The sequence below is a fragment of the Ovis canadensis genome, chromosome 2 (assembly GCF_042477335.2).
Source record: "Ovis canadensis isolate MfBH-ARS-UI-01 breed Bighorn chromosome 2, ARS-UI_OviCan_v2, whole genome shotgun sequence".
NCBI classification, from domain to species: domain Eukaryota; kingdom Metazoa; phylum Chordata; class Mammalia; order Artiodactyla; family Bovidae; genus Ovis; species Ovis canadensis.
The window spans coordinates 68,724,749-68,751,779 of record NC_091246.1 but is presented as its reverse complement, the minus strand read 5'-3'; the positions used below and the strand labels follow the sequence as shown (position 1 = coordinate 68,751,779).

General features: G+C 42.2%; 1 protein-coding gene across 1 annotated transcript in view; it reads left to right on the top strand.

Moving 5' to 3' along the window:
* The window catches only part of PGM5 (phosphoglucomutase 5), a 206,777-nt gene that overhangs the window by 145,755 nt on the left and 33,991 nt on the right, over window positions 1-27,031 (top strand). The window contains exons 8-10 of the mRNA XM_069576376.1: window positions 2,831-2,966; window positions 6,563-6,746; window positions 22,396-22,530. Coding sequence (XP_069432477.1) covers window positions 2,831-2,966; window positions 6,563-6,746; window positions 22,396-22,530 — 455 coding nt within the window. The remainder of the gene's footprint in view (window positions 1-2,830; window positions 2,967-6,562; window positions 6,747-22,395; window positions 22,531-27,031) is intronic.

Sequence of the window (27,031 nt, the reverse complement as noted above, 5' to 3'; positions counted from 1 at the left end):
CTGTTTGTCTTTTCCATTCTATTGTTTCCTTCTATTTCTTTGCATTGTTCACTTAAAAAGGCTTTCTTATCTTTCCTTGCTATTCTCTGGAACTCTGCATTCAATTGGGAATATCTTTCCCTTTCTCCTTTACCTTTCACTTCTCTTCTTTTCTCGGCTATTTGTAAGGTCTCCTCAGACAACCACTTTGCTTTCTTGCACTTCTTTTTCTTGGGGATGGTTTTGGTTACCACCTCCTATATAGTGTTATGAACCTTGGTCCATAGTTGTTTCTTAAGACATTGCTGTTTGCTAAAGTCAGAGGATAAAAAGTATGTGAATAACTGAGAACACTCTGTCTCAAAGTGTGTATTGAATCAGCACCATGTTGGTGCTTTGTGTGAATTACCAATAAGAACAACCACCACCACCACCACCACTTGTGGTAACCCAGTCATTCACCTTAATACCTAGGCATAATCTAGTCACTTCCTCTTGATAGTAACCCATGGGATAAGGGCTGTTCTTTCCCTGTGTTAGAGATGAGGCCAGCAAAGGTCAGTGGCTGAGCCAGAATTTGAACTTCAAACAATTTGACTCCAGAGCCTTCCCTCTGAACTTGATTAAATTCAAAAGACAACCCCTCAAGATGGGCCATGGTGTCCCCATTTTACAAATGAGAACCCTAGACTCAGGTTAACAATTTTTCAGTAACTTCTCACACACCTGAGAAGTAGCAAAGTTTGATTTTAAACCCTGATTCCAAAACCCTCCTCAAGCCTTTCCCGCTGAACCATCTTTCTTATACTACAACGCATTCCTTTGTGTTTAGGACTTTATTCACTTCCAGAAAAAGTTACAATTGGCCAATAGACAGGTACTTAAATGAGCCTGCAGCACATTCCTCTGGGTTCCTTTTGCACTAGAAGCTACGTGTTTAGCCTGCATGCTTCATTGTGTGAATGCCTCAATACAAGCTACCTCTGTTTGTAAATAGCTGTAGGAATAAGCTTCCCAGTTCCTTCCTGCCTCAGGACTTTGTACTGCTGTCCCTCAGCATGGAAGACTTTGTCCTGAGATCTCTGCAGGGCTGACTCTTCTCAGGTATCAGATCAGATGTCATCACCCCTGTGGGGCTAACCCTGACTCCCTGTATTTGTTTCCTAAGGCTGCCACAAAAATTTACCCAAAACGGGGTGGCTTAGAACAACAGGAATTAATTTTCTTATCATTCTGGAGGCCAAGAGTCTCAAATCAAGGTTTTGGTAGAGCCATGCTTCCTCTGAAGGCTTGAGGGGAAAATCTTTTCTTGCCTCTTTCAGTTTCTAGTGGCTCCATCCATTCCTTGGTTTATAGCAGCATAACTCCACTCTCAATGAAAAAGGTGGTGAAACTTAAAATTAAGAAAACTAAGATCATGACATCTGATCCCATCGCTTTATGGCAAATAGATGGAGAAACAGTGGAAACAGTGAGAAATTCTATTTTGGGGGGCTCCAAAATCACTGCAGATGGTGACTGCAGCCATGAAATTAAAAGACTCTTGCTCCTTAGAAGAAAAGCTATGACCAATCTAGACAGCATATTCAAAAGCAGAGACATTTTTGCCAACAAAGGTCCGTCTAGTCAAGGCCATAGTTTTTCCAGTAGTCATGTATGGATGTGAGAGTTGGACTATAAAGAAAGCTGAGCACCGAAGAATTGGTGCTTCTGAACTGTGGTGTTGGAGAAGACTCTTGAGAGTCCCTTGGACTGCAAGGAGATCCAACCAGTCCATCCTAAAGGAAATCAGTCCTGAATATTCATTGGAAGGACTGATGCTAAAGCTGAAACTCAGCACCTGATGCGAAAAACTGATTGCTTGGAAAACACCCTGATGCTGGGAAAGATTGAAGGCAGGAGGAAAAGGGGACAGCAGAGAGTGAGATGGTTGGATGGCATCACCGACTCAATGGACATGAGTTTGAGTAAACTCCGGGAGTTGATGATGGACAGGGAGGCCTGGCGTGCTGCAGTCCATGGAGTCGCAAAGAGCTGGGCTTGACCGAGCGACTGAACTGAACTCCATTCCACTCTCTGCCTCAGTCTTCACATAAACTACTATTTTGTATTTATCCCCTGTCTTTTCTTCTAAGAACACTTGTCATTGCATTTAGGGCCTACCTGGATAATCCAGGCTGATCTCATCTCAGCATCCTTAATTATATCGGCAGGACTGTTTTCCCAAACAAGCTTACCTTCACAGGTTCGTGGTGGGCCACGGGGAGCAGTGGCCTATCTTTGGCAGGGGGAACATAGGATGCCATTCAGCCTGCTCTAGGAAAGTCATGCTGCTCTAATAAAGCAGCCTTTGCTGATGTCATGCTCTGTGGCAGCATTACCCAGTTTAATTTTTGTCACCATCCTTGTGCTTGTTTGATTCATCTTGTTCTTTTGTCTACTTTTCTATTGCTTGTCCCTGCCTACTTGAACTCCAACTTTATGAATAAAGAGCTATCTTTTTCACTGCTGGATCCCTATCACCTCCCCCAATGTTGGTGTAGTGTAAGGATCACCAAATATTTGCTGAATGAACAATACCGTTAGTCAAATGTGACATCAGGTTGGCTCTCTGATCCTTTCAACAATTTCCAGGGTTTTCATTTTTTATATTATTTATTTTATTTGAATTTCACTTGCATATGTTTGGAAATACAGGTATATTATGGGGTATATATTTAACACAATAAATATCAATATATATGCTATCATTTCAATATACCACTCAAGATCTAACTGTCTTAATAGTTCATTTAGCTTTAATTTTTCCCCCATGAGCAAATCTTCAGAATAATATTTCTTTCTCCCATAGGCTCTGATCACCTCCGGGAGAAAGATGGCCTCTGGGCTGTCTTGGTCTGGCTCTCCATTATTGCTGCCCGGAAGCAGAGTGTGGAGGAAATTGTCCGAGATCACTGGGCCAAATTTGGCCGCCACTACTATTGCAGGTGAGAAGGCTAAGGGTCTCCATATGGACCTTAGGAAATTCCTTTTAGAAAAGTTAAAAAAAAAAGGAGCGGGGGGACTAGAATCCTATGAAGGAAGCATCTTTCAGGAAGATCTGAGGAATACAGAGGCTAGAGCGAGATAACCCCTGAGAGGTTGCAGGTGGTATCAAGGTAGTACCAAATTAGAGAATACAACTTTCTCTACCTCTGGTGACTCCTGTCTGTAATCTTTTCATCAGTGCCTATACAGTGGGCAGCCATCCTGAGATGAAATTTGAACTGTAGAACCTCAAAAGGTCCTCTGGCAGCCATTAAGAGTTGTACAGTCAGACCAGGGGTTTTTCTTGTTGGTTTTCCACCCATACTTATCAAGGAAATGGGGGAAGAGACAGAAGCTGCCACAGGTCAGGGTGATTTTTGTAATCCTCTCCCTACCATTCTTTGTCTTACCTCCCCACTAATGGTGCACAAAGTGACTGTTAGTGGGCTGGGAATCTCAACTACCTTCCTGTCCCCTGCAAGCAAGGGGGACAGTCTTTGGCTTGTGGCTGGCAGCTAGATGTGTGTACCTAGAGATGCTATTCATGTATAAATAGTGCCAAACCATGGTTTAGGAGGAGCAGTGGTCTTAAAAGATGTTAACTGTGAGGCTGTGGAATTAGGGCAGATAATCTTTGGGTAGTCTCAGCAGCTCTCAGTGTATTAACAACAGACACTGTACCTCATTTGCTTTGCTTTTGAATAGTTAACTACTTGGAGGTTTGGTTGCATTTCAAGAGCTTAAGGGACAGAAAGAAAGCTTTAGACTTCCCTTATAAGGTGATTGTTTCTTCTCTTAAGAGGTCATTTACTTAGATAAACATCAGAGAATAAGGAGGCTTGCCATATTACTCATTAAAATCCAAGAGGCTGCAGTGCTCTGGGAAATGGAGAGCCTCACATTCTTGGTTCCTATCTAATTAAGAAGGCTAAGAATGTGACAGCCTGCAAATCATCTCGAATTATTCATTGTGTTATAAAATAAAAACTGTAAAGGCAGGTAGGAACTTTTTTATTCACTAGTATTTCTAACAGCCACCCCAAATCCTGATTCTTGTGGGCTCTTTTGGCATACCAGAGGGGCCAGTTGGCACAGAAAATCCTTTTATTGTCTGAAGCTGTGCCATAAAATCCAACCTGATAAAATATATTTTGATTGCCAGCCTCTGGCTTAGTGAAAGCACTTTGAGTCGGGGATGTGTTCCTCATAATTTGTGGAATGATTATCTAGCTTTCTGCCAGCATTTTGAAGACATGGTGTTATGATAAGTGTATTTATAATACAGTTCATTTTTTTGTGGCCAAGAGCTTACATGATAATTACTTTTTTCATAACAAATACCATATTAGAGAATATAATACAGTGGAGATATAGATTCTTGTAGGGCATTCAATTATGATTCAGGTTTCTGTCCAAAGAGATCACAGAGATAAAGAAAAAGGGAGGAGGGAGGAGGTAAAATGAAAGCAAACATTTCCTCCAGCCCCCCGGGAGAGGTAGGTTGCAATGCTTGTGAAGGAGAACTATTTATAGCCTGTTTTCTTAGTGGGCAGGAGACAATCAAATTTGGTTTAACTGATACTGAGCCTGAAGTTGTATCTGAGAACCTAGATGATTTTCCCTGTATGAGTGAACCCCAGAAAGAATTCTCCATTTTAAAATTTCTTTCCTTGAACGTGTGTTGGTAGTGGTGATGGTCAGAGGGGCTTGTTTGGGGGAGTGAGGGGAAGTTGTGATAGAACTTGCTCGTGTATGAAGATGAGTGTTGGGGCAGCTGGTCTGATGGTCTCAGCCACGGCTGAGCGTGACCTGTCACGTTCGTGTATTTTCTCAACTTCTAAGACTCTTTCAGAGCCTCTCTGTCTCTTACTAGAGCCTCTTATCTCGTCCTCATGCCCTTTTCTGCTTGGTTGGGTCTTTACCTTCCCAACAAACTACTGATAAAGAGAATCTAGGCTTAGAACACAAGCTGAGAAAGAATGTTCTGAGAGAGTTCCCTGTTTGTTTTTTTTTTTTTTTTTCCTCAGGCTGGGAGGACACACCTTCTGTAGGAGGGAGAGAACAGAAGAAAGGGATGTAGGTGCAGGGGACCCATTGGTAGACACGGTATCAGTCCATGTTGGTGAATAACGTGATGTCTACTGAAGTCTCAAAAGATCTTGGGTGGAGAAAAACTGTCAACTATTCAGATCTTCCTTCTTTAGTTCACTCTGAGAACTCACCTTCCCTGTGTTACTTCCGCCCATGGGATTTTCCAGGCAAGAGTACTGGAGTGGGGTGCCATTGCCTTCTCCGTTCCCTGTGTTAAAGAGAGCCCAAATTTGAGATCCCACCACTTGAGCACAGCTGCCCCTTCTAGTATTTCCTTCTTAAACAGACCTCCCTGAGTATGCCATTAGGACTTGGCCAAACCCATCTGACACTGGGAAAGACTCTATAGTTTCTTTATGATAGTGACTAAGAATAAAAGTAAGAGCTTTAAGCACCAGTGTCTGGCATTGTGCCAACTACTTGGTATGTATTATCCTATTTAAACCCAGCAACAACAAATGAGATAGGTGTTATTTTTAGTCTTTTCCCCCCGTCTAATCGCCTCCCAGCCCCATTGTTATATGTGATGTTCTTGGCTAGGAGGACCTTTTTTTTTTTTTTTTTAAAGAAACAATTGTAATATTTCTTCCAAGTTTCCAAGAGAATTTTATGGTACATTGAGTTCCCTTCCCCATCTCTCTTCCCTGCCTTGATTCCTCTCTCTCCTCCCTGCCTTGATTCCTCTCTCTCCTCACTTTCTGCCTTCACCTCCTCCCATATTCATTCCATTGCTTACAAAAACCACTACTTATCGGAAGCAACAGAGAGAACGAAACAGAGTAGATCTCTGCCCTCCTGGGGCTTACAGTCCTCATGAGCAAAGACAAGAAATAAGTAAATTAATATATAAACAAAGTAAATACAGATTGGGATAACTACCAAAAGAAGATGTAAAGGATGATGAGCGACGGGGAGAGACAGAGGCGAGGTGCCTTAGAGGTCTTGTCAGAGAAAGTGTTTCTAGGGGTGACAGTAAATCTGAAAACTGAAGGAAGGAAATGCATCAGCAATTGGAATAGCCTGGAGAAGACTGTACCAGGGAGAGGAAACAGCAAGAGCAAAGGCCCAGAGGGTGGAGCATCTTTGAGGACTGGAGAGGAGGCCTGTATGGCTGGAGCATAGTGAACAAGGGCCAAAGTGAGACACAGCCAAGTCAAGGAGGTGGGCATGTCATATCCCACAGGACTTTATAGACTGTGGTGAGTGTTTTAAATTTTAATCTCAAGATGATGGGCACTTTTAGAGGGATTCAAAGGAAAGGATGGCCATGATTTAATGTTTACAGGATGCTGCTGCTGCTGTGGGAATGAGTGAGGGACCAGGGGAAGAGGTTGACCAGGTGTGGGCGCTTTTCTGTGCTGTTCTTCCCAAACAAAACCAGTGATTAGACAACCCGCGAGGCCTGCCTGGCTGCTGTTTCTCCGATTAGATTTGTCTTTAGCCTGTGTCCTGTCCCCCTCACCAGGTTTGACTATGAGGGATTAGAGCCCAAGACGACCTATTACATCATGAGGGACCTGGAGGCCTTGCTCACAGATAAGTCCTTCATCGGCCAGCAGTTTGCTGTGGGGAGCCACGTGTACAGTGTGGCGAAGACAGACAGCTTTGAATATGTGGACCCTGTGGATGGCACCGTGACCAAGAAACAGGTACTTGCTAGGACATTGCCAGAACAGGTTATCAAATGATGAGGCCAGGGGAAGTGCAAAATGTCCTACAACTGGAGAGGTCTTCAGGGGCAGTCTACTGTGATCCCTTCATTTTATAAATGAGAGCCCTGTAGCCAGCAGAGAGGAAAGCCCTTGGTGAAGATTACCTACGTACTTAATGGCAGTGGGCGGATTAGAACATGTGGCCCTGGCTCTCTGTCCAGTCTTCTTTCCCCTGGTAACTGATCGGCCTCAACACCATGAATGGATTTAGACTCAACATTTCTTCCTGAAATATTTGCAGCCTGAGTCTCTCTATGTAGCGGCCACGATGGGTGACAGATTCAGAAAAGTTTCCAACAACTTTTCCTTGGGACCCGCAGGTGCAGGGATGTTTCACCTTTTGTTACCTTATGTCTTTGAGGAATGAAGGGAGCTTAGCCAGATGGGTTTGTTGCTCCTGATAGGGGAAGAAAAAATTGGAAATTTTGCCCCACAACCCCAAAAAGAAAATCTATGGTTGAGAAGTATCATGAAAGATAAGTGGCAAAATCGACCACAATTTCTTCTGTGATCTCATCTCTGTGAATTGTGTAAGAGACATGGAAAGTGATTACAATTATTTTTCTTCTCAATTTTGGCAATGTTGGTCACTCTGGGAACATATTTTATCATTTATAGTCTGAATAAGACATTCTGGGTAATGTTAAGAAAAGTTCCATTATAAAATTCCCCAGTTCTTACCTTCTTATACATGCTTCATCAACTACAGACAACAAAATAAATCAGACGCTGTAGTTTGAGGGGACTAGATATAATGGTAGATATTGCTGTTTTTACTTTGACTAGTGTTTTATACTTAGTCCTTGTCCTAGGGTCCTCTGACTTGCTGATGTTCCAAAGCTCAGTGCCCTCCTGTTACTCTGGTTGTATTCTTAGTCTAGTCCGCTTTAGTTTTACAGTGATCTTTCATCTCTGTCAAAATGTCAGTCTTTCATTCTAGAAGGCCTTCCATAGCTGGACAAGTTCATCACAGTCTTCCTTTAGAAAGGTGTAGGATAGTGGAAAAACTAGTCATGAAGAAGTTTGAAGGCCCAGAATTGAATCCTGCTCCCACCACCTACTAGTTGGGAGAGTTGTTAGATTTCTTTGGTCTCTGGTTTCTTTCTCATCTGTAAAACATCTGGGTCACAGAGTTGTTTTAGAAATAGAATGAAATAACATATACAAAAACTCCTAGCCTTTACACAGGGAATGCACCATGCATCTTTCATGGCTCTGATTTGTTTTGCACAAGAATGCTTTCTTGTAGACCGGATTGAATTCTCTCTAAAATAATGCCAGTGAGTCCTGGAGATGTGAAGCCAGGAGCTCAGCACATCTTTGAACCTCCATGCCTCAGATAAAACTCTGTTCCGGTTTGTACCATATTCTAACTTCTATTTCATACAGAGTCCTCAGAACAAACTTCCCTAATCTAAGACTCGTTTTGTTGTTGTTGCTGTAGAACTCAAGAGTCGTAAAATACATGCTTTCTAAAGTATCCCTGAGAAGTTTTTTCTTCCCCGATGAGGCAGTCTTGAAAACGATTCCTTGAAGGGATTGTCTAGTCGTTGGTAGGTTCTGAACTGGATCTCCTTATGCAGAGCTTGAGCTCATTTGTTTTGCTGTTAAATCCACTAACACTCTGCTTTGTGTCTTCTTCAGTGGCCTCAGCATTTGGGTGCTTGTTTCTTGACTCCTCTTTAATCTTTCATAGCAGGCTAATTCTTCAACTGGATTTCAAATGTGGCCTTTGATTTATTCCATGTCCCTCCCCTTCAACCCTGAATATTGGTTTCCATTTTCACTATAGAATTTATTGATTTTTTTCCATATTCTTTCATCTGGATTTCCTTAGTGGCTCAGACGGTAAAGCGTCAGCCTGCAATGCAGGAGACTTGGGTTCAATCCCTGGGTCAGGAAGATCCCCTGGAGAAGGAAATGGCAACCCACTCCAGTACTCTTGCCTGGAAAATTCCACTGATAGAGGAGCCTGGTGGGCTACAGTCCATGGGGTTGCAAAGAGTTGGACACAACTGAGTGACTTCACTTTCACTTTCGTATGAGCTCAAAGGTGACCATAAATACTATCAGAACCTGCTCTTGGGAGTTTCTTTGGTAATGAAGGAAGGGTGGCTGTTCATCTTCCCAGATTCTAGGACCCAAGTGATACCCTCATCAGCTGGTGTCCCAGAGTCACACTGGAGCTTCCTGCGGGTCTGGGTTGAACTCACTGGGGGTTTTGGGAGATCAGTTAACATTCAGGTTCATACCTAGTGTCAGCAAATCGTAGATTGTTCTTTCACCACAGATGGTCCTGGTGGCACACAGGAGAAATTCCTCCACAGGTGGGGCCATTGCTAAGCTTTCACTCCCGAGGCCTATGTCTCAGAATTCCTGGGATGTCAGGATTATCACCATTCACTTCTGGGGACAATTGAGGCTGGGGAAATTGAGGCATGGTTGCAAGATACACTGCTGCTTCTGCTGCTAAGTCACTTCAGTTGTGTCCAACTCTGTGTGATCCCATAGACGGCAGCCCACCAGGCTCCCCTGTCCCTGGAACTCTCCAGGCAAGAACACTGGAGTAGGTTGCCATTGCCTTCTCCAATGCATGAAAGTGAAAAGTGAAAGGGAAATCGCTTAGTCATGTCCAGCTCTTCACGACCCCATGGACTGCAGCCTACCAGGCTCCTCCGTCCATGGGATTTTCCAGGCAAGAGTAATGGAGTGGGGTGCCATCGCCTTCTCCACTATCCATTCCTAAAAGACATATTTGAATTTAAATAAACTGGTATTATTTTAAGATAGCTATAAAATAAAATGCTTTGGTGCATTTATTCAATAGATATTTCTTGTCAGTTCAGTCAGTTCAATCACTCAGTTATGTCCGACTCTTTGTGACACCTTGGACTGCAGCACGCCAGGCTTCCCTGTCCATCACCAACTCCCGGGGCTTGCTCAAACTTATATCCATTGAGTCAGTGATGCCATCCAAGCATCTCATCCTCTGTAATCCCCTTCTCCTCCTGCCTTCAATCTTTCCCAGCAGCAGGGTCTTTTCAGATGAGTCAGTTCTTTGTATCAGGTAGCCAAAGTATTGGAGTTTTAGCTTCAGCATCAGTCCTTCCAATGAATATTCAGGACTGATTTCTTTTAGGATGGACTGGTTGGATCTCTTTGCAGTCCAAGGGACTCTCAAGAGTCTTCTCCAACACCACAGTTCAAAAGCATCAATTCTTTGGCGCTCAGCCTTCTTCACAGTCCAACTCTCACATCCATACATGACTACTGGAAAAACCATATTTCTTGAGACGTTTCTTGAGAGCCTATCAAATGCATATAATTGGTTTTTCTCATGGTGCAGTTTTTTTTACTGAAGTATAGTTGATTTACAATGTTGTATTAATTTCTGCTATACAGCAATTGATTCATTTATACACACATGTACATTCTTTTTTAAAATATTCTTTTCCATTATGATTCATCATAGGATACTAAATAAAGTTCTTTGGGCTATACAGTAGGATCTTGTTATTATCCATTCTGTATATAATAGCTTATATCTCCTAAACCTAGTGGTGCAGTTTTTTAATATAAATTTATGACAGCTTCACTGAGATAAATAATACATGTAACATGCAATTCACCCATTTAAAGTGTACCATTCAGTGGTTTGTAGTACATGGACTTGTGCAGTTGATGCCATGTGCTGGCTGGATGATCTTAGTCAAGTTACTCAGCTTCCTTGTGCCTTTCTATCTTGTCTGTGGAAATAGGAATAGTAATTGTGGCCGCCTCATACAGCCGTTGGGAGAATTCAATCAGATAATGCATATAAAGTCCTAGTATATAATACACATTAATAAATGATTAACTTAAATAAGTTATATTAAAAGAACAGCCTTGGGCATTTAATGAACTATGAACTAAGTTGCTTCAGTAGTGTCCAACTCTTTGTGACCCTATGTAGCTTGCCAGGCTTCTCTGTCTTGGTAAGAAAAGCAGGGGAAAGAATTCAACAACATACAGCTTTGCAGGGTGTCACGTGAAGACATGGGAAAGCCCCTCAGTTTCTGCGTTATCTGTGAATTGATTCAAACTCACATTTCTCTGCTTCCCCCAACATCCTCTGTCCTCTGTCACACACACACTTCGCTTCAAATAGAAAAAGGATTTTTAAGGCAGCTCTGTTTCCTTTTTGTCCTTCATTTGAGGTCAGAGTCAGGGAACAGACCGTGGGAAAATAAAGTTGTTTCACATGTATCTCTAGAGATAAAGAAGAAATGTTTCTCCATCGAAAATGAAATTAAAATCCTGTTCTGGTGATAAGCCACTCCCCCATCCCCCACCCCCGTCCACTCCACTGCTACGAAAAAGTTCAGCAAAGTCTGTCCTGCCTGTGAGATTCTGCGGAGCCTCAGTCAGGGAGCAAGAAGGAGGGACTTCCCTGGTGATCCTGTGGCTAAGACTTTGCATTCCCAATGCAGGGGGCCTGAGTTCAATTCCCCGTCAGGGAACTAGATTCCACGTGCTACAACTAAAAGATCCTGGCACAAGCAAATTGGAAAAAAAAAAAAAAAGGAGCAAGAGGGAAACCCCTCACATGAATTCCCGGCGACTTCACTGGCCTTACTGTGGCCTGTCAGATCTCATGGAATTTATTATGGCTGCCTCTAAGCGTCTGATATTTTTGTGACTGTGGGCATGAAGAGAAAAGTTGATGTGTGCCTTCCACTAAACAGGACCCAAGAGAGACTCTGATTTAGAAATAGCAGTTGAATGAGGTGTGGTTCAGTAATAGAAGCTCATCCTTCGTGGTCCCAAGAGGATATGTCACTGGTTATTTTCTGGTTGGTAAAATCTAGTAACATGAATGAATGATGATGGTTACTTCAAATGCAAGTAGAAATAGTAGCCAATAGCTAGCTACTCTAAGAATAGGGGTATAGTTGTTGATTAATAGTTGCATAAAGGGTGGCCCAGTCTTTTCTCAAGGATGGACTCATCGTGCAAATATCAATATTTTCCCTGGTGTTTGGCACATTCTCTCTTCCCTCAACAGTCACTATCCTGGGGGGCGTTATGGATACCCAGATTTTCTCTTACCATTGTCCTTCCTCATCCCCTCCTTATACCCCTAACTATGAGACTCTCCTGGCTCTGGGAGAAGGGGTGCTCCAATTCCAGTTCTGTGAAAGAAAGACAACTTGACAGATGGTACCAGCACCAAGTGAAGGCATATTGCCACCAGAATGGACCTCAATCCAGAACTGTGACCTGTAATTTGAAAATTAGCTTTGAAATGAGAAACCTTGATACTTTATGAGCAAAATTTAACCAATTGAGTCTCTCTTTATGACTCATCCAGCTCCCATATTTCTGTTTACCAAGATCAAAATCATTAAATTCTATGAGTGCTGAAGTAATTTGCAAGTAGAAGTTCAGCTGATAATTAAAAAAAAAAAAACTGATGTAAATAAATGCATACCAGTTAGCTGATGTGGAAAACCAAATCCAATTTGATTATGTCAGACTAACTCTGAGCTTATTAATACCTCTTCAAGTTATGCAGGCTGTGTGGAAACATTTTGATGTCGTCCTCAACCTGGAAAAAAGAGCCATTTGAAATTAGTTCAGAGAAAAAGTACACTTTGAAGACTGATTCTGAAGTTAATTTGCTTTTAATGTTGTTATTTTAATATGCAGGGAGGTGTCTGTACTTTTTAATTTCAGTGTTTAGAAATAATAAAGATAGCAAATTGGCAATCTTGAAATCACATTTTAGTCTGACATGTGGTGCTTTAATATATACCATGGTATTGCCAACTCCTGGTCAACAGATATAGAGGTTTACTGAGGCCTCATTTCTGGCAGCCTCACATGAAGGCAACTGAATAATGTCAGCTGAAAAATCTAGGGCTCTGGAGGGGCTCTCTATTCAGAGTTAACTGGTCAGCCTGTAACTTCAAGCTTAAACTTTTATTATGTTCCAATCAATGAAGCAACTAAGAGACTGTCATATTAACAGCCCTTGTCCTATAACATGCCATTTGCTGGAGTGTGGTTTGCACACCTAGAAGTAGAATTGAACATATCACTTCAGTCAGACTTCTTCTCCCACCTGTAGATTTAGTTAAATCTGAATGTTAGAACCCATTAATGGTCCTCCTGTATCAAGCGACACACATGTTTAGGGAGTGAAGTGTTATCACTACATATATACTGTGATCAAATCTGGGTTAACAGACTCTCTTTCTGGGCTTCCCTTGTGGTCCAGTGGTTAAAACGCTGCATTTCTAATGCAAGGGTTGCAGATTTGACCCCTCATCATGGAACTAAGATCCCACATGCTACATGGCACAGCCAAAAATTAAATTAAAAAAAAGAAAGAAATCCTTATGCTGTTACAAGTTGTGGTTGTTAAAAAAATTCCTCTTAATAAATATATGTTCCTCTCCTACCTTAATACAACATGGTGAAGGTAGCAGAAGTTTGAGTCGTTCGTGTCTGACTCCATTGAATGACTAGTTTTCAAATATCTACTACATGCCAATCAGCTTGCTGGGCATCGAGGATATAGCAGCACATAGGACTTGCTAGCAGGAAAGACAGACTGCCATGAAACTTGTAATGACTACAGGGTTTACTGAAGAGCATTACAGAGAAATCACTTGTTTGGAAGTGCATAGCAGAAGGAGGGCTTCCCTTGTGGCTCAGACAGGAAAGAATCCGCCTGAAGTGTGGGAGACCTGGGTTTGATCCCAAGGTTGGGAAGATCTCTTGGAGGAGGGCACTCAAGGTATTCTTGCCTGGAGAATCCCCATGAACAGAGGAGCCTGGCAGGCTAGTCATGGAGTCACAAAGAGTCAGACACGACTGAGTAACTAAGCACAGGACAGCAGAAGGAACGAATCTAGGCTGGGGCTCTGGAAAGCTCTCCATGGGAAGGTGATATTTAAGCTGTGCCCTAAAGAGAGGATGGGGGCTGGCTCAGGTGAAACTGTCTTATCAGACTACTGTACATGTTTTTCTTCCATCAACTGTTCTTACACTGTTGTTTAGCTTTCCGGAGAAAGAGCTGAGTTTCCTATGTGCTGTCACATTCCCAGTGGGATGTTACAATGGCTGTGATTATGATTCCAACTCCAGTGCTCATTCTGCAGCACTGTAGTTGTGGGAAATAAAGATAACTGGGCCTCTTGGTAGATACTTTGAAAATTATGGATTAAAAATTGCTTTTCCTGATGGGTACTTTTCCTGTGATTTTGCCTGTTTGCCTTCCGATCACCAAACATGTATTCAGTGCTTTGTGATGACCTGTTGGCTGATTCGGAGAGAGAGAGAGAGACTATTTTTGGTTAGTTGGGGAGTTCTGACTCACCTCCTTCTGATTCATTTGGGTTTTGTTGTAATGAATTACCTTTTCCTGACATAACTGATTGCTTTAGGACTATCTTCTAAAATGTTGGTAGTATTGATAGCAACCTGCTAAGATGTGTGATAAGAATCTAAGCATTCTGGAATGGCATCCCAGTAAACTCCCTACTGAAGTACTAACATGTGTGTATAGTCAGGAGGGCAGATGTCCCCAGGAAAATTAACTATTAAAGGAAAAAGCTGCAACTTATCACAGGAACTGAGGGAGGAAACTACCCCTGTTGTCTGGGTAGAGTATGTCTGAATTCAAAATATCCCAGAACCAGGCCTGGTGTTGAGTGAACAGACATCAGCAGCCATCTTGGCTAAAGACACAGGGAAACGGAATGTGTATGACCTAGGTCCATTGTTCCAAACTTGACAGTTGAAATCTGGATGAGGACTGGCTTGCCAGTCTTCAGTTTCCAAGTAGGCTTCTCATCACTAATGTGACTTTTGCTGGATAGGTGTTTTAAAAGTACACTTAAGAAGCCATTTGACCTTGATTTTTTCAAGATGAGCATTTGCAATTGTTGGTTTCCAAGAGTGCTGGTTGTTTATTTAAAAGTCTAGATGAGATTTGCTCCCAAGGGTAGGGCAGCTGGGTACAGCTATGTAGTCAGTGCACTGCACAAAGGCAGGGGCCTAATTGGGGAGGAGAAGCATATGAACCATATGAAACCACTGATAGCCATTCTTGGCTAGTCCAGACCAGCCAAGAGGAAGGATGCTTCTGTGTAATTTGTCCACCCAGAGGGGGCACTGCCTGTAATTTATATAAGGGCATGGATTGGACTAGCAGCTGCCCAGCTCAGCCACTATTGAACTCATGCTCACAGCTAACTCTATGACTTAAACAAAGAAAAGTGGGGTAATTCTAGGTAATTTTTTTCATGGCAAGAAATGTCTATCCAGTCCAAATCTTCTGCTTTCTAGGCTGCATGCTTTCTTCTACAAAATATGGTTCAGATGTTACACAGTGATATTTTCACCTTGAAGCTTTCCAGATAAATCACTGGGATTTCGTATGGGAAGTAACATGTGAGTCAATCTCGCAGAGTCTCTCTCTTCCAAGCCTGCCCTGTCTCCAGGTTCATATGCCTGGGGGGGCCAACGGGCCGGATAGGTGACACTGTATGGATTTCAGGGCCATACGCTGTGTTCCCTTGGAATTCATCCTAAGTCAGTATTTGACTAGGGCAGATGCTGCCAAAGAACTGTTGGTAATGTACAGTTCCTCCTTCCCCGCCTGGCTGCAACATGTCATAGGATCTCCAAACCCACATCTGGCAGCTCTGCTTGTACTTAGCATCTTGCAAATTTCCCTGCATTGATTTACACAGGGCTTAAAAAAAATTCATGTATCAAACATTTATCAGATACCTACTCTATGTAAAGCTCTGTGCCAGTTTAGGGGACCCATACAAAGTCACAGGAGATATTGTTCAAATATTTCACATGAAAGCAAAGAATGGCTATCAGTGGTTTCATATGGTTCAACTAAGATTACAAGCCTGGAGCCAGAAGAAAAAAGGTAGGCTGAAACCCTGGCTCCTCCATTTACTGGTTGTGTGACCTTGAGCAAGTTTTCTAACCTCCCTTTTTTTAGTAAAAGGAGAAAGTGGCCTGGATTACCCTAAGGTCTTCCTTTCAGGACCTTAAAACTCTAAAATTGGCCAACCAGGAAAGAGTATTTTTTTTTTTTTGTCAAAAAGTCATTCAGTGGGAAGCATGAAGAAGATAAATGTAACATACCTGTGTGTTTAGTAGTGATTTCAGAGGACATGGCAAAGTTTTAAAAGTAAAATTAATTTTAACTGCCCAATTTAAAAATACATATGTAGCATTGCTAGGAGACTCAGGTTTGATTCCTGGGTTGGGAAGATCCCCTGGAGAAGGGCATAGCAACCCACTCCAGTATTCTTGTCTGGGGAATCCCATGGACAGAGCAGCCTGGAGGGTTGCAGTCAACTGGGTCTCAAAAAAGTCAGACATGACTAAGTGACTAACACACATATACACACATGTAGCATTACACCACAAACCACTGCCATTTTGGCATTATACAGCAATCTTTGGCAAAATCTGGAAAGTTGGACAAATTAGAGCACAGCACCATTTTCACTAAGAGCTTTAACCTAGAAAAAGAGTTCTCTTTACATTCTCTTTACAGCAGCAGGTGCTGCTGCTGCTAAGTCACTTCAGTCATGTCCGACTCTATACGACCCATAGACGGCAGCCCACCAGGCTCCCCCGTCCCTGGGATTCTCCAGGCAAGAACACAGGAGTGGGTTGCCGTTTCCTTCTCCAATGCATGAAAGTGAAAAGTGAAAGGGAAGTCGCTCAGTCGTATCCGCTTTACAGCAGCAGTGATTTGTAATTTTTAAAGCACTTCTCACATTTTCTGATCTGATACAACAGCCCAGTAAGCCAGGGTATATTATTTTCATAAACTTTTTAGGAAACTAAAGGTTGGAGAGCTTAAGTGACTTACTCAAGACCACCGGCTGATAGAGCTAGCCAGGATTCTAGTCCCGTTCTCTCTTTGTCGCTGTTATTCCTGTATCACTTCCACACTGACTCTCCACCAACAGCAAACCAGAAAGGGGCAGATATGGGGAGGAAATGAAATACTATAGAGATAACTGGAAGCAGACTGAAGGATTTCTGGGTGGAGTGGCTCTTTAACAATTCTTTTTCACTGGGACAAAGATAAGGTGGGAAAACCTACCCTGGTCACTGAAGCATATAGCTATGGTCACTCCAAGGGGGAAAAGACCCTAGGCTGGAAGTGCAATGCCCCATCCCATTAATTAACATTATCTTCTAATGGAGGAGGACATCTTTCTCCCTTCTTTGAGTGTGGCTGTTGTGTCATCATGGAAATTTCAGCTGCTATAGCTGCTGTGGTTACAGTGGTATCATGGATCCCTTCAGTACTGCTTCAGAAATTCCTTAGGCAATTGTGCTAAAAAGTTGGTGTCAGATGCTCAAGAGGAGATGCTTCCGGTGGTTCTGCTGCTGACAAGGTACAAGGAGGAGGCTTTCAGGACTCAGCAGCAACATGATGTTTCATTAGGCCCCTGTGTTATGGCCTCCTAAGACCCCAGTTTGCTGGTAGTGTATGCCAGAAACCTCAGTTCATAAAGGCATCTTCCTTAAGACTGACATGTAGGATAGTCAGTCACTTGATACATGAAGTAGGTGACCTAGAGAAAAAAAGACTACTAGTCTGGTGTCCACACATGGCTACACATTAGAATTGCCTGGAGGGCTTTTACAGTACCGATGCCCAAGTCACACTCCATACAAACTAAATCACCATGCCTGTATGAAAGCCAGGTACCACTATTTTTAAAGACCCCCTGGCTGATTTTGGTATGTATTAAGTTTTGCAGTTAATGGGCTAGCTAACAATTTTTACAAGATCACACAACTGGGGAAAAGAGCTTACTATGGTTCAACTCCATTGTTTTTAACTGAAACTGACCTTTGCCCTAAAAATGAAGAATGAGCAGACACAGAGTCCTTCACAATTAACCTTCAGAGTGAATACGTTAGCTCCAGTTCGCCAGTGGAGAATATGAGTGTGTTTCCACTTGGCCTTGTAAAATGTGGAAGGAGGCCTTCTGGCGGTATCCATACCAGTTGTGGGGCATGTAATGACAATCACTCAGCAAGTGTCAATGGAGGGCCTACTGTGTACCAGGCTTTTCCTAGGCTGTATTAGTGAATGGTGAGCAAGGACATAAGGGTTTGCCCTCCCAGAGCTTATCAGCTAAAAAAGGACCAAGATATAATTCAGTGATTCCAACACTTTAGGGTTAAGACTTTAAAGGGAACTTATTTTATTCATTTGCTCTAGGCCTTGTTTCTTCAAGAGGATTTGTGGCAGCAAAAACACACATAATGAAATTGTTAGAATATAAATAAGAAACAGAAATCAAGACTAGGGAAAATATAAATAAGAGTAGAGAGTCAAAAACAGAGGAAGAAGAATTCATAATTATGCAAATCATAAGGATCCACTTGGGCTTAACCTCAAATTTGGCATAAAGTATCCTGGCAGCCATATTGAAAAGGGAACCATGGTTAGTTATAAAGGTCTTGTTGTCAGAAAGACAAAAAAAAAAAAAAAAAAAAAAAAACCTAGTTACTCAGCGGAGGAAAGGCTTTCCTAACACTTGGCTCTTGAGGAGATGTCTCATGTGGACCTTCATACAGTCTCCTGCAGTGACTGCAAAAAGTAGATTTTATAACTGTGCCATGCAGACCCTGCAATAAAGGTGAGGACATAAAACTAAAATGTAATTTAATAAATCCATTTCTGTTACGAGTAGGTGATCAGAAGTAAGTTGATTGAGGCCAAATATCTGTCCAGATGAACAGTGACTAGAAGTTGGGGTACCTGGAGGACACACTTATAACAGTCCTCAAAATTTCTTTCTACTGGGATTTCCATAGACATATATTTTCAATTTTCTAGGGTCGAGTTGACAGGGTAGAGTTATTCCATGTTGTGGATAATGGAATGGTTATATGCTGCTGCTGCTGCTGCTACTAAGTCACTTCAGTCGTGTCCAACTCTGGGGTTATATGAAGGGTCAGCAAATATTTTCTGTAGAGAGCCAGATAGTAAATATTTTAGCTCTTATGAGCCAGACAGTCTGTTGCAACAGTTCAGCCCTGCAGTTGTCACACAAATCAGTCATAGACAACACAGACATGAACAGGCATGGCTGTGTTTCAGTAAAACTTGATTTATAAGAACAAGTGGCAGGTCAAATTTGGCTGACAAACTATATCACTAAGCCTGAGTTTAACCTAAAAAAATAAGTAAATAAAAAGCAAAGTGTATTGCTGGTATTTTTGGTTGGAATTATGGAACATTTTGAAACTTGGCAAGTCTTGGTCAGTGGTGATTTTGGCCTCATTATTTAGTTGATAGCAGGTGATGATACATGGTGCAGAGAACATGGCTCACGCTGAGGCTACAAATTCATGAAGTTCACCGGAGCAATGTACAGACCCCAAAACAATCTGGTACAACTCTTCATACATCCAAATGATGCTCAACAGTCATGGAATGATCAGGATGTTGCAGCACAGAGCTGGACTCGTTCTACATATGTTTTTGGTTCCACGTGGAGAAAGAGAATTGTTATGTTCCTCACTGGGAGGTCTAACAAAGCAACGTGGATTCTCCATTAAGATCTCCTTAGGAAAGAGAGATGACATTGACATTGAGTTATTTCCAGCAGCTTAATGTGTGCTATTCACTCCTTTAACATATTTTCAAGTGCTAAATCTATTTCAAACTACCCAATGTAGATTCTAACCGAACTTCCATGAGTATAACCACACGCAGGGAAAAAAAACAAACAACAGAAAAAACATCATTTCACTGTGAAGAAAGGGCTTAGCTATGAGCAGATAATAAACCATGTTGATGGTTTATCATGGCCTGAATTCTTAAATACCCTCTGATGCTGGGAAAGATGGAAGACAAAAGGAGAAGGGGGCAGCAGATTATGAGATGATTTGATAACATTGCCAACTCAGTGGACATGAATTTTAGCAAACTCCAGAAGACAGTGAAGGACAGGGAAGCCTGGCATGCTATAGTCCAGAGGGTCACAAAGAGTCGGACAAGACAGCAACTGAACAACAACAACAGTGGCCATAAACTAACTGTGTAATTGTTAGTTGTGTACACAATTGTTAGTTGTGTAATGGAGCTGATTCAACTGATTTAGCATCTGCAACAAAAGATGCTTTAGGGCTTCAGCCTTGAAGTTTTTAAAAACATGGCTATGCATTCAGTGGTGGAACCAACCTTTGGGGTTTCATTATCAGTCTGTACAGAATTTGGTATATCATACTTTCTGGATAGCAGAGAAATTGATTTATTTGCTCCATTCAGAATTTCCTAACTATTCACTTATCCAGCAACACAAGATGGTTAAGAAAATAGTTTTGCTCATTGTAATAGAATATTTTAGGCTCATGGAGAGCACATACTGTCTTTATCTTCATATACCCAGGGCTTAGCCCTGTACCAGATCTATGAGGGTCACTGTAAAATGCATGCCCATGAATGACTCCTGGGCAAAACTATCCTGTTTGCAGAACTTGTGCCACAGAGCAATGGAAGGCACATGCCAGGAAGGGACATGGCTCCTTGTTATTACACAAATTGTGGCAGACATTGAACCACTCAAAAAGAGATTAAGCTTTTTATTTTGCAATTGGAACAAAATGTGCTTACAAACTTAAAAAGCAGAAAACTGCTCAGATGGAATCACAGTGTTTCCCAGCAATATCACCAGATGAGGGTAGGGGTAAGAGATTAGCAATCAGGTTCATGTGGCATGTATGAATATTTTTATTAATGGCTTATTCTTAACAAGCAGAATTTGAGGCCAGAGAAGTTTCTAAGCAAATTTCATAGGGAAAATGTCTGCTATCAATTTGCCTAAGACTTCTACTTTTTCAGAACCAACAAGCAGCCAGACATATTATTTTGTTCCTGCCTCTCTTTCCTCTGGCCCCTGTCAATATGGTTATTTATAATAATAACTTTATCAGTTGTCTCAAGAAAACAAATTTCCTTCAACAGAAGTCACAATGTGATCTCACAGTCATATTTTTTTAAAATGTTGCTGCCACTAATAAGAGATGCATAGAGAATGGATGCTGTTCTGAGCCAAAGTCAAATACTGGGCAGTGTGTGAGGTACTGCTGCAACTCTGCCCCCATCACACACTGGTGGCCAGGTCTTACGCGCAAGAAGGAAAAAGAGAGCCAAGAGGATGAGGCTGCACACAGAAACCCTCAAAACCCGGCAAAAGCTCCAGCCCTGAGCATTGCATTGTAGGACTCCATGGCTCCCAGGGAAGTGTGGGAACATGGGCAGAAGCAGAGAGGAGGTGAAGTTAGAGCCAAGTCTAACATCATGTGGGGGAGCTTTGATGTGGATAATTTGTCTCACTGTAACAGATAAATTGCCTACCTGATTGCATCCAGCAGGTTCCAAAGAGACAAACTTTGGCTCCAGTGACACTAATTAAATATCGCCCCATCCTTGTTACCGCCACCTCTTTCTGATTTCCACATTGCCAGACCAAGGGAGCTTGAGCATCTGTTGATAGTGTTGCTCCTAATCCCACCCTCCCCAACACTCACCAGAAAGCAACAGAAACAGAATAGAGATGAATAGATAACCTTAGGGAGCATCTGGATTTACCTCACTGTTCCACTGGAGTGAGTGTAGAGAGCCAGTTATAAGTTGTCATGATGGTGAGCATCTTTGGAGTTGAGTTGCTCAGTCGTGTTCGACTCTTTGCAACCCCATGAATCGCAGCATGCCAGGCCTCCCTGTCCATCACCAACTCCTGAAGTTTACCCAAACTCATGTCCATCGAGTCAGTGATGCCATCCAGCCATCTCATCCTCTGTCATCCCCTTCTCCTCCTGCCCACAATCCCTTCCAGCGTCAGGGTCTTTTCCAATGAGTCAACTCTTTGCGTGAGGTGGCCAAAATATTGGAGTTTCAGCTTCAGCATCAGTTCTTCCAATGAACACCCAGGACTGATCTCCTTTAGGATGGACTGGTTGGATCTCCTTGCAGTCCAAGGAAGTCTCAAGAGTCTTCTCCAACACTACAGTTCAAAAGCATCAATTCTTCGACACTCAGCTTTCTTCACAGTCCAACTCTCACGCCCATACATGACCACTGGAAAAACCATAGCCTGGACTAGATGGACCTTTGTTGGCAAAGTAATGTCTCTGCTTTTGAATATGCTATCTAGGTTGGTCATAACTTTCCTTCCAAGGAGTAAGCGTCTTTTAATTTCATGGCTGCAATCACCATCTGCAGTGATTCTGGAGGCAAAAAAAAAAAAAGTCTGACACTGTTTCCACTGTTTCCCCATCTATTTCCCATGAAGTGATGGGACCAGATGCCATGATCTTCGTTTTCTGAATGTTGAGCTTTAAGCCAACTTTTTCACTCTCCTCTTTCACTTTCATTAAGAGACTTTTTAGTTCCTCTTCACTTTCTGCCATAAGGGTGGTGTTATCTGCATATCTGAGCATGGAAATATGCTAATCTCCAAAGTCAGTATTCATCATTTTTACATGTATATTTATTTGTTCACTGATCCATCCTCGATATTCTTGCTCTTAGGGTCTGAGGATCATTTTCTCTGATGCATCTCGGCTCATCTTCCGGCTCAGTTCCTCTAGTGGCGTGCGGGCCACCATCAGACTATATGCAGAAAGCTACGAGAGGGATCCCAGCGGTCATGACCAGGAGCCCCAGGTAACAAAACAGAGCTATACTTTCAGCATAGTGTATCTTACGCTCATGGCAAATTTCAGGAGCTCCAATGGGCCTGTAGTGAGGGTGATTTTACTTTCTAGAAAGGCATATGGATAGCTACAACCAAAGGCACACTTAGAATGACTCTAAGCAATTTTAACTCTTTCACTCAGTGTTTGAAACAGAAAAATTGCTCTCAAGCATCTATGAGTTTAGACCAGCATTTCCCAAACTACTTGCTTCCCGACTGTCCTGTAGTTTTTGGATTGTAGTGACCTCAAGAGAGGCACCTTGTATAGATAAGTTGAGAAAATTTTGAGTTAGAGTCAAGCTGGTTAAACTCCTCAGAGCCTTGACTATACTCATTTAAATGATCAATTCCCAAGTGTTTGGAAAGCTCCAAGTTGGATGATGACCTTGAGGTGCCAGTACAGGTGCTACCCTGGACTTCCTCCCTGAGGTTGCTGCCTGGCCCAGCATGAGAAGAGGGGCCAGGGATGCTCTGAATTTAAAGTTCAGGGAGGACACTGACAAAGCTGGGCTGGCCTGAGTTTAGCAGAGCCCTCTCAAGTTGTCAAAAAAAGGCTAATTAAAAACTCACTTAGAAGAGCAACAGCACAACCATATCCCCACTCCCAAATTTGTTAAAGCTCCAGGCAACATTAAGTAATACCAGAAAACCCCCCACTCTAACGTTGTACTTCCAGCCTCACTGCAGGCTGCCCCTCCCTGCCTTGATCTCTAGTTTAACCTGGGTTTTGAAGCAGAATCCTTGATGAGATGGTTCCTTGCGATGAAAACACTGGTTCGCTCTGCAGCGCTTCTTTTGTGGAGAAGGAGAGGAACAAAGAAAAACTCATTGCTTCTCAGTTGAGTCATGCCCAGAATTTTCAGTTATAATTTGCCAAATTTGTGCCCTGGAAGGAATTAAATACCAGGAAGGGTTATTATTTCTTTGTCAGTAATTTAGTGGTTTTTAATTTAAAAAAATTGCCTCTTTCTTTGGAGAATCTCAAAGAATTTTATAAAAATGATACCATTGATTCTTACACCTGACCCTGTAACCAGTAGATCTGTCTGGAGTAAAATTATCTAAAACAGGAGACTGAGAACTATTGTTAGGATCACTGAGAGTGTGAAGGGGCAGAGCACAGGGCCAGCATTGAGACTCTGGCCTTTCCTTCTCAGGATCCCAGATTTTTCATGCAGGGATGTGCCACAGTCTGCCAACATAATTTGTTAGTGGGTACTTTTCATGCAAGATAGTACCTAATCGTGCAAGAATTGGAGACCATATAAAAATTCCATATAAAACTCTTCTACATTTCATGTTGGGAAGTGAGATTAAAGTGAGGGCCTGAAAGTCCAGAGCTACGTACAGGGTGAGGAATGATATTCCTGGCGTCACCAACTCTGACTCACTCTGACCCGAGGCCTCTGACTCACTCTGACTCAAGGCTATTTTTTCTCAATATTCTTTTCCCTATTTGCGTGGGGTAAGTGGTTATGATATTTGCTTATTTTTATTTACCTCTGCACCATGTGCAGAAGTATGATGTCTAGGCCATTAGACATGTGTAAAAAAATCCTATGCACATATGAGTGTCTCTCTGAAGTAGTCCCACAAAGCCAAGTGGTGTTAGTCTTTTTAAGGCTTCCTTTGAAACTGAAAGCCATCACAGGCCTGCTGCTAGAGGATTGTGGTAAGTATCTACATCAGTCTGTGGGTAAAAGAAAATAAAAACATAAGTAATGCTGGTTATAGTCGCCATGGCTATGTTATTATCCATTCCATTGGTTTAAAAAGTTTGCCATTTTGAATGACTCAGAAATCCTTTCATTGATATGGCTCTTCTCCTCATGACTGCTGTTCCCTTTCTAATCATAAGTGAGGGTTTTCTCAGTTGTTGCTAGATGGGCCTCAGAATGTTAAACTTACGATCTAGCGAAACATTTTAGCTTAAAAATAGATTTTTTTATTCAAACAACAGACTTCATTGACTCATCAACTTCAGCCATATTGCATGATACAGTTCAGTCAAGATAAAATGTAGAGTAGATTTTCTAATCCCCTGAGGAAAAGGAAACAGCATTTCTCTGCAGGCCCACCTGGCTCAGTTACTGCTGACCTGTCCCTCAGCGTCTGAGTTTAACCGCCGGGGGCCTCCTTCCAGAATTGCTTTCCAGGACCACTTGCCTCTGCCTTCCAAGAGCTCTGGAAGGAAAAGCCTGTAGTTAACTGTTAACAGAGATCAAATATAAGACCTGCTCCAGCTGCTAAGATTATTACTGGTCCAGGGTTGGCCAGGCAACACCAGCTTGTGACGCTTTCTCAGTCACAGAGACCTCTTCCATCCTTCTAGCTTGTTCTCACAGCCTGGAAAGCAGAGAACAGATGCCCCCACCGACCCTCTCCTGGCACTCAGAAGCCTATAAAAGTACCTCTCTAATCTATAGAGGTTCTATTGATACTCTTATTTTAATTCAACAGGTATTTATTTTGATGTTTTACCCACCCTAATTTAATACTATCTCCATTTAAGTTATTTAATAAGAAGACTCCCTTACTGTTGTTATTCAACAAGAGTTCTTCCCAGGTGGCACGGTGGTGAAAAAAAAAAAAAAATCCACCTGCCAGTGCAGGAGACGCCAAAGACACAGGTTGGATCCTGGGTCGGGAAGGTCCCCTGGAGTAAGAAATGGCAACCTACTGCAATGTTCTTGCTTGGAAAATCCCATAGACAGAGGAGCCTGGCAGGCTACAGTCCACGGGCTGCAAAGAGTTGGACACGACCGAGTGCACATGCAGCGAGTTCCCTTTAACTAACTTATCAGCATCTGGCTCTTTCACTTTGCATGTGGATAGTTTCTTTTCCAGACGTTTTAAACGCATGTGAACAGAACATGTTTTAAACATTTATGCTGTGGTTGCCTTGTGGAAGTATTCATAACTATCTTGGTGATGCAACTAGGAAAACTTGTGATACAATCTCTATGCACACAAGTCTCTCCTCCTGTGTGTAGCTTTTCTGTTTGGGTCCTTTTGTCTAACAGTAATTATACCATTTGTCTTAAGTTGTGTAAAATGATTTCTTATCTGCATCAGATATAAAAATTCTGTCTATATACCCCTGTGAGTTGATAGTGGGGGAGAAGAAGGTGGGGGGGGTGCAGCTCTGAGGAGATGAGGAGGCGCTCGCCTTGCCCTCACCCTGTGCCCTTGGTAAATGAGGAGGGAAAGCTTCCAAGCCCTATTTCTGGAAGATTACATACTTTCAAAAATACAAGATTACTTTAATTTTACTGGGAGTCAGTAGGGCTTCAGTGAACCCTCACACCAGCTGGGAATAATTTGGAAAAAGGGATGAGCCAAACTAATTTAAATTCACAGGTAACCAGAAACAGTCCAATTGTTTCCATTTTCTTTCTCATCAAGTTTATTATCAGGGCCACTAAATTAACCTTTTTTTTTTTTAACTTCTTTCCATGTCCCTTTGAGCCTGAGGGTGGAGTAGCTAATGAACAATTAAAGATCCAAAAGGAAAAGGAAGGAGAAGTTTTGCTAAGGCCTGGGGTAATCACAGGCTGATAATCAGCTCCCTACTAATCAGCAGCTGGCTTTGGTACTTTAATTGCAGGATATAACCATGCCCCACCCCCCCACCCCCCAGTCTCTTGAAGGAGACAGATTTTCTCTAACCCTCCTTACAAATTGAGGGAACGTATGTATGTATTTCTGATAAGCTGTACATAGTATTTTAAAAGCTAATATCTAAGCACCAGAAGTTTCTACACTGAATTTATCTGATATTTTCTTCTACCTGTTCTTATTATGACTTTATAATCTAGAAATATAAAGCCCAGAGCCCTTTTGTATTATGTTGGAAGAACATATAATTTATCATCTAAACTACAATTCTTCTGAGAGTGAAATGGGGGCACTGATAATCACTATGTTGAGACTATCCCCAACACACCAAAACAGATGGCTCCTCTAGCTACACACCTCCATGCCATCTTAGATCTGCAGGCCTCTTTGCAGACAGGTTCTTAAAAGCATCAGCAATATAAGCCTAGTAGTACAAGGGGAGCAGGCCAGGAAGAGTTAGATCAGTGGTTCTAACCCAGATTGCACATCAGAACCACTTGGGGGCCTCGGTGAGGATACCATGACTGGGCCTATTCCCAGAGACTGACTTTAATTATTCTGTAGGCCTCTAATTTTAAAAAGCTTCCTATTAATAGGTGATTCTAATTAGATAAGTGTATTAAATACTTATGTATATACTTGTATAGTATACATTAATATTCTTGTGTGTGTGTGTACATGTGCACATACATGCGTTCCGTCATGTCCAACTCTTTGCAACCCGATGAACTGAAGCCTGCCCCTGAAATTCTCTGTCCATGAAATTCTCCAGGCAAGAATGCTGGAGTGGGTTGCCATTTCCTACTACAGGAGATCTTCCCAACCCAAGGATCAAACCCACATGTCTTGTGC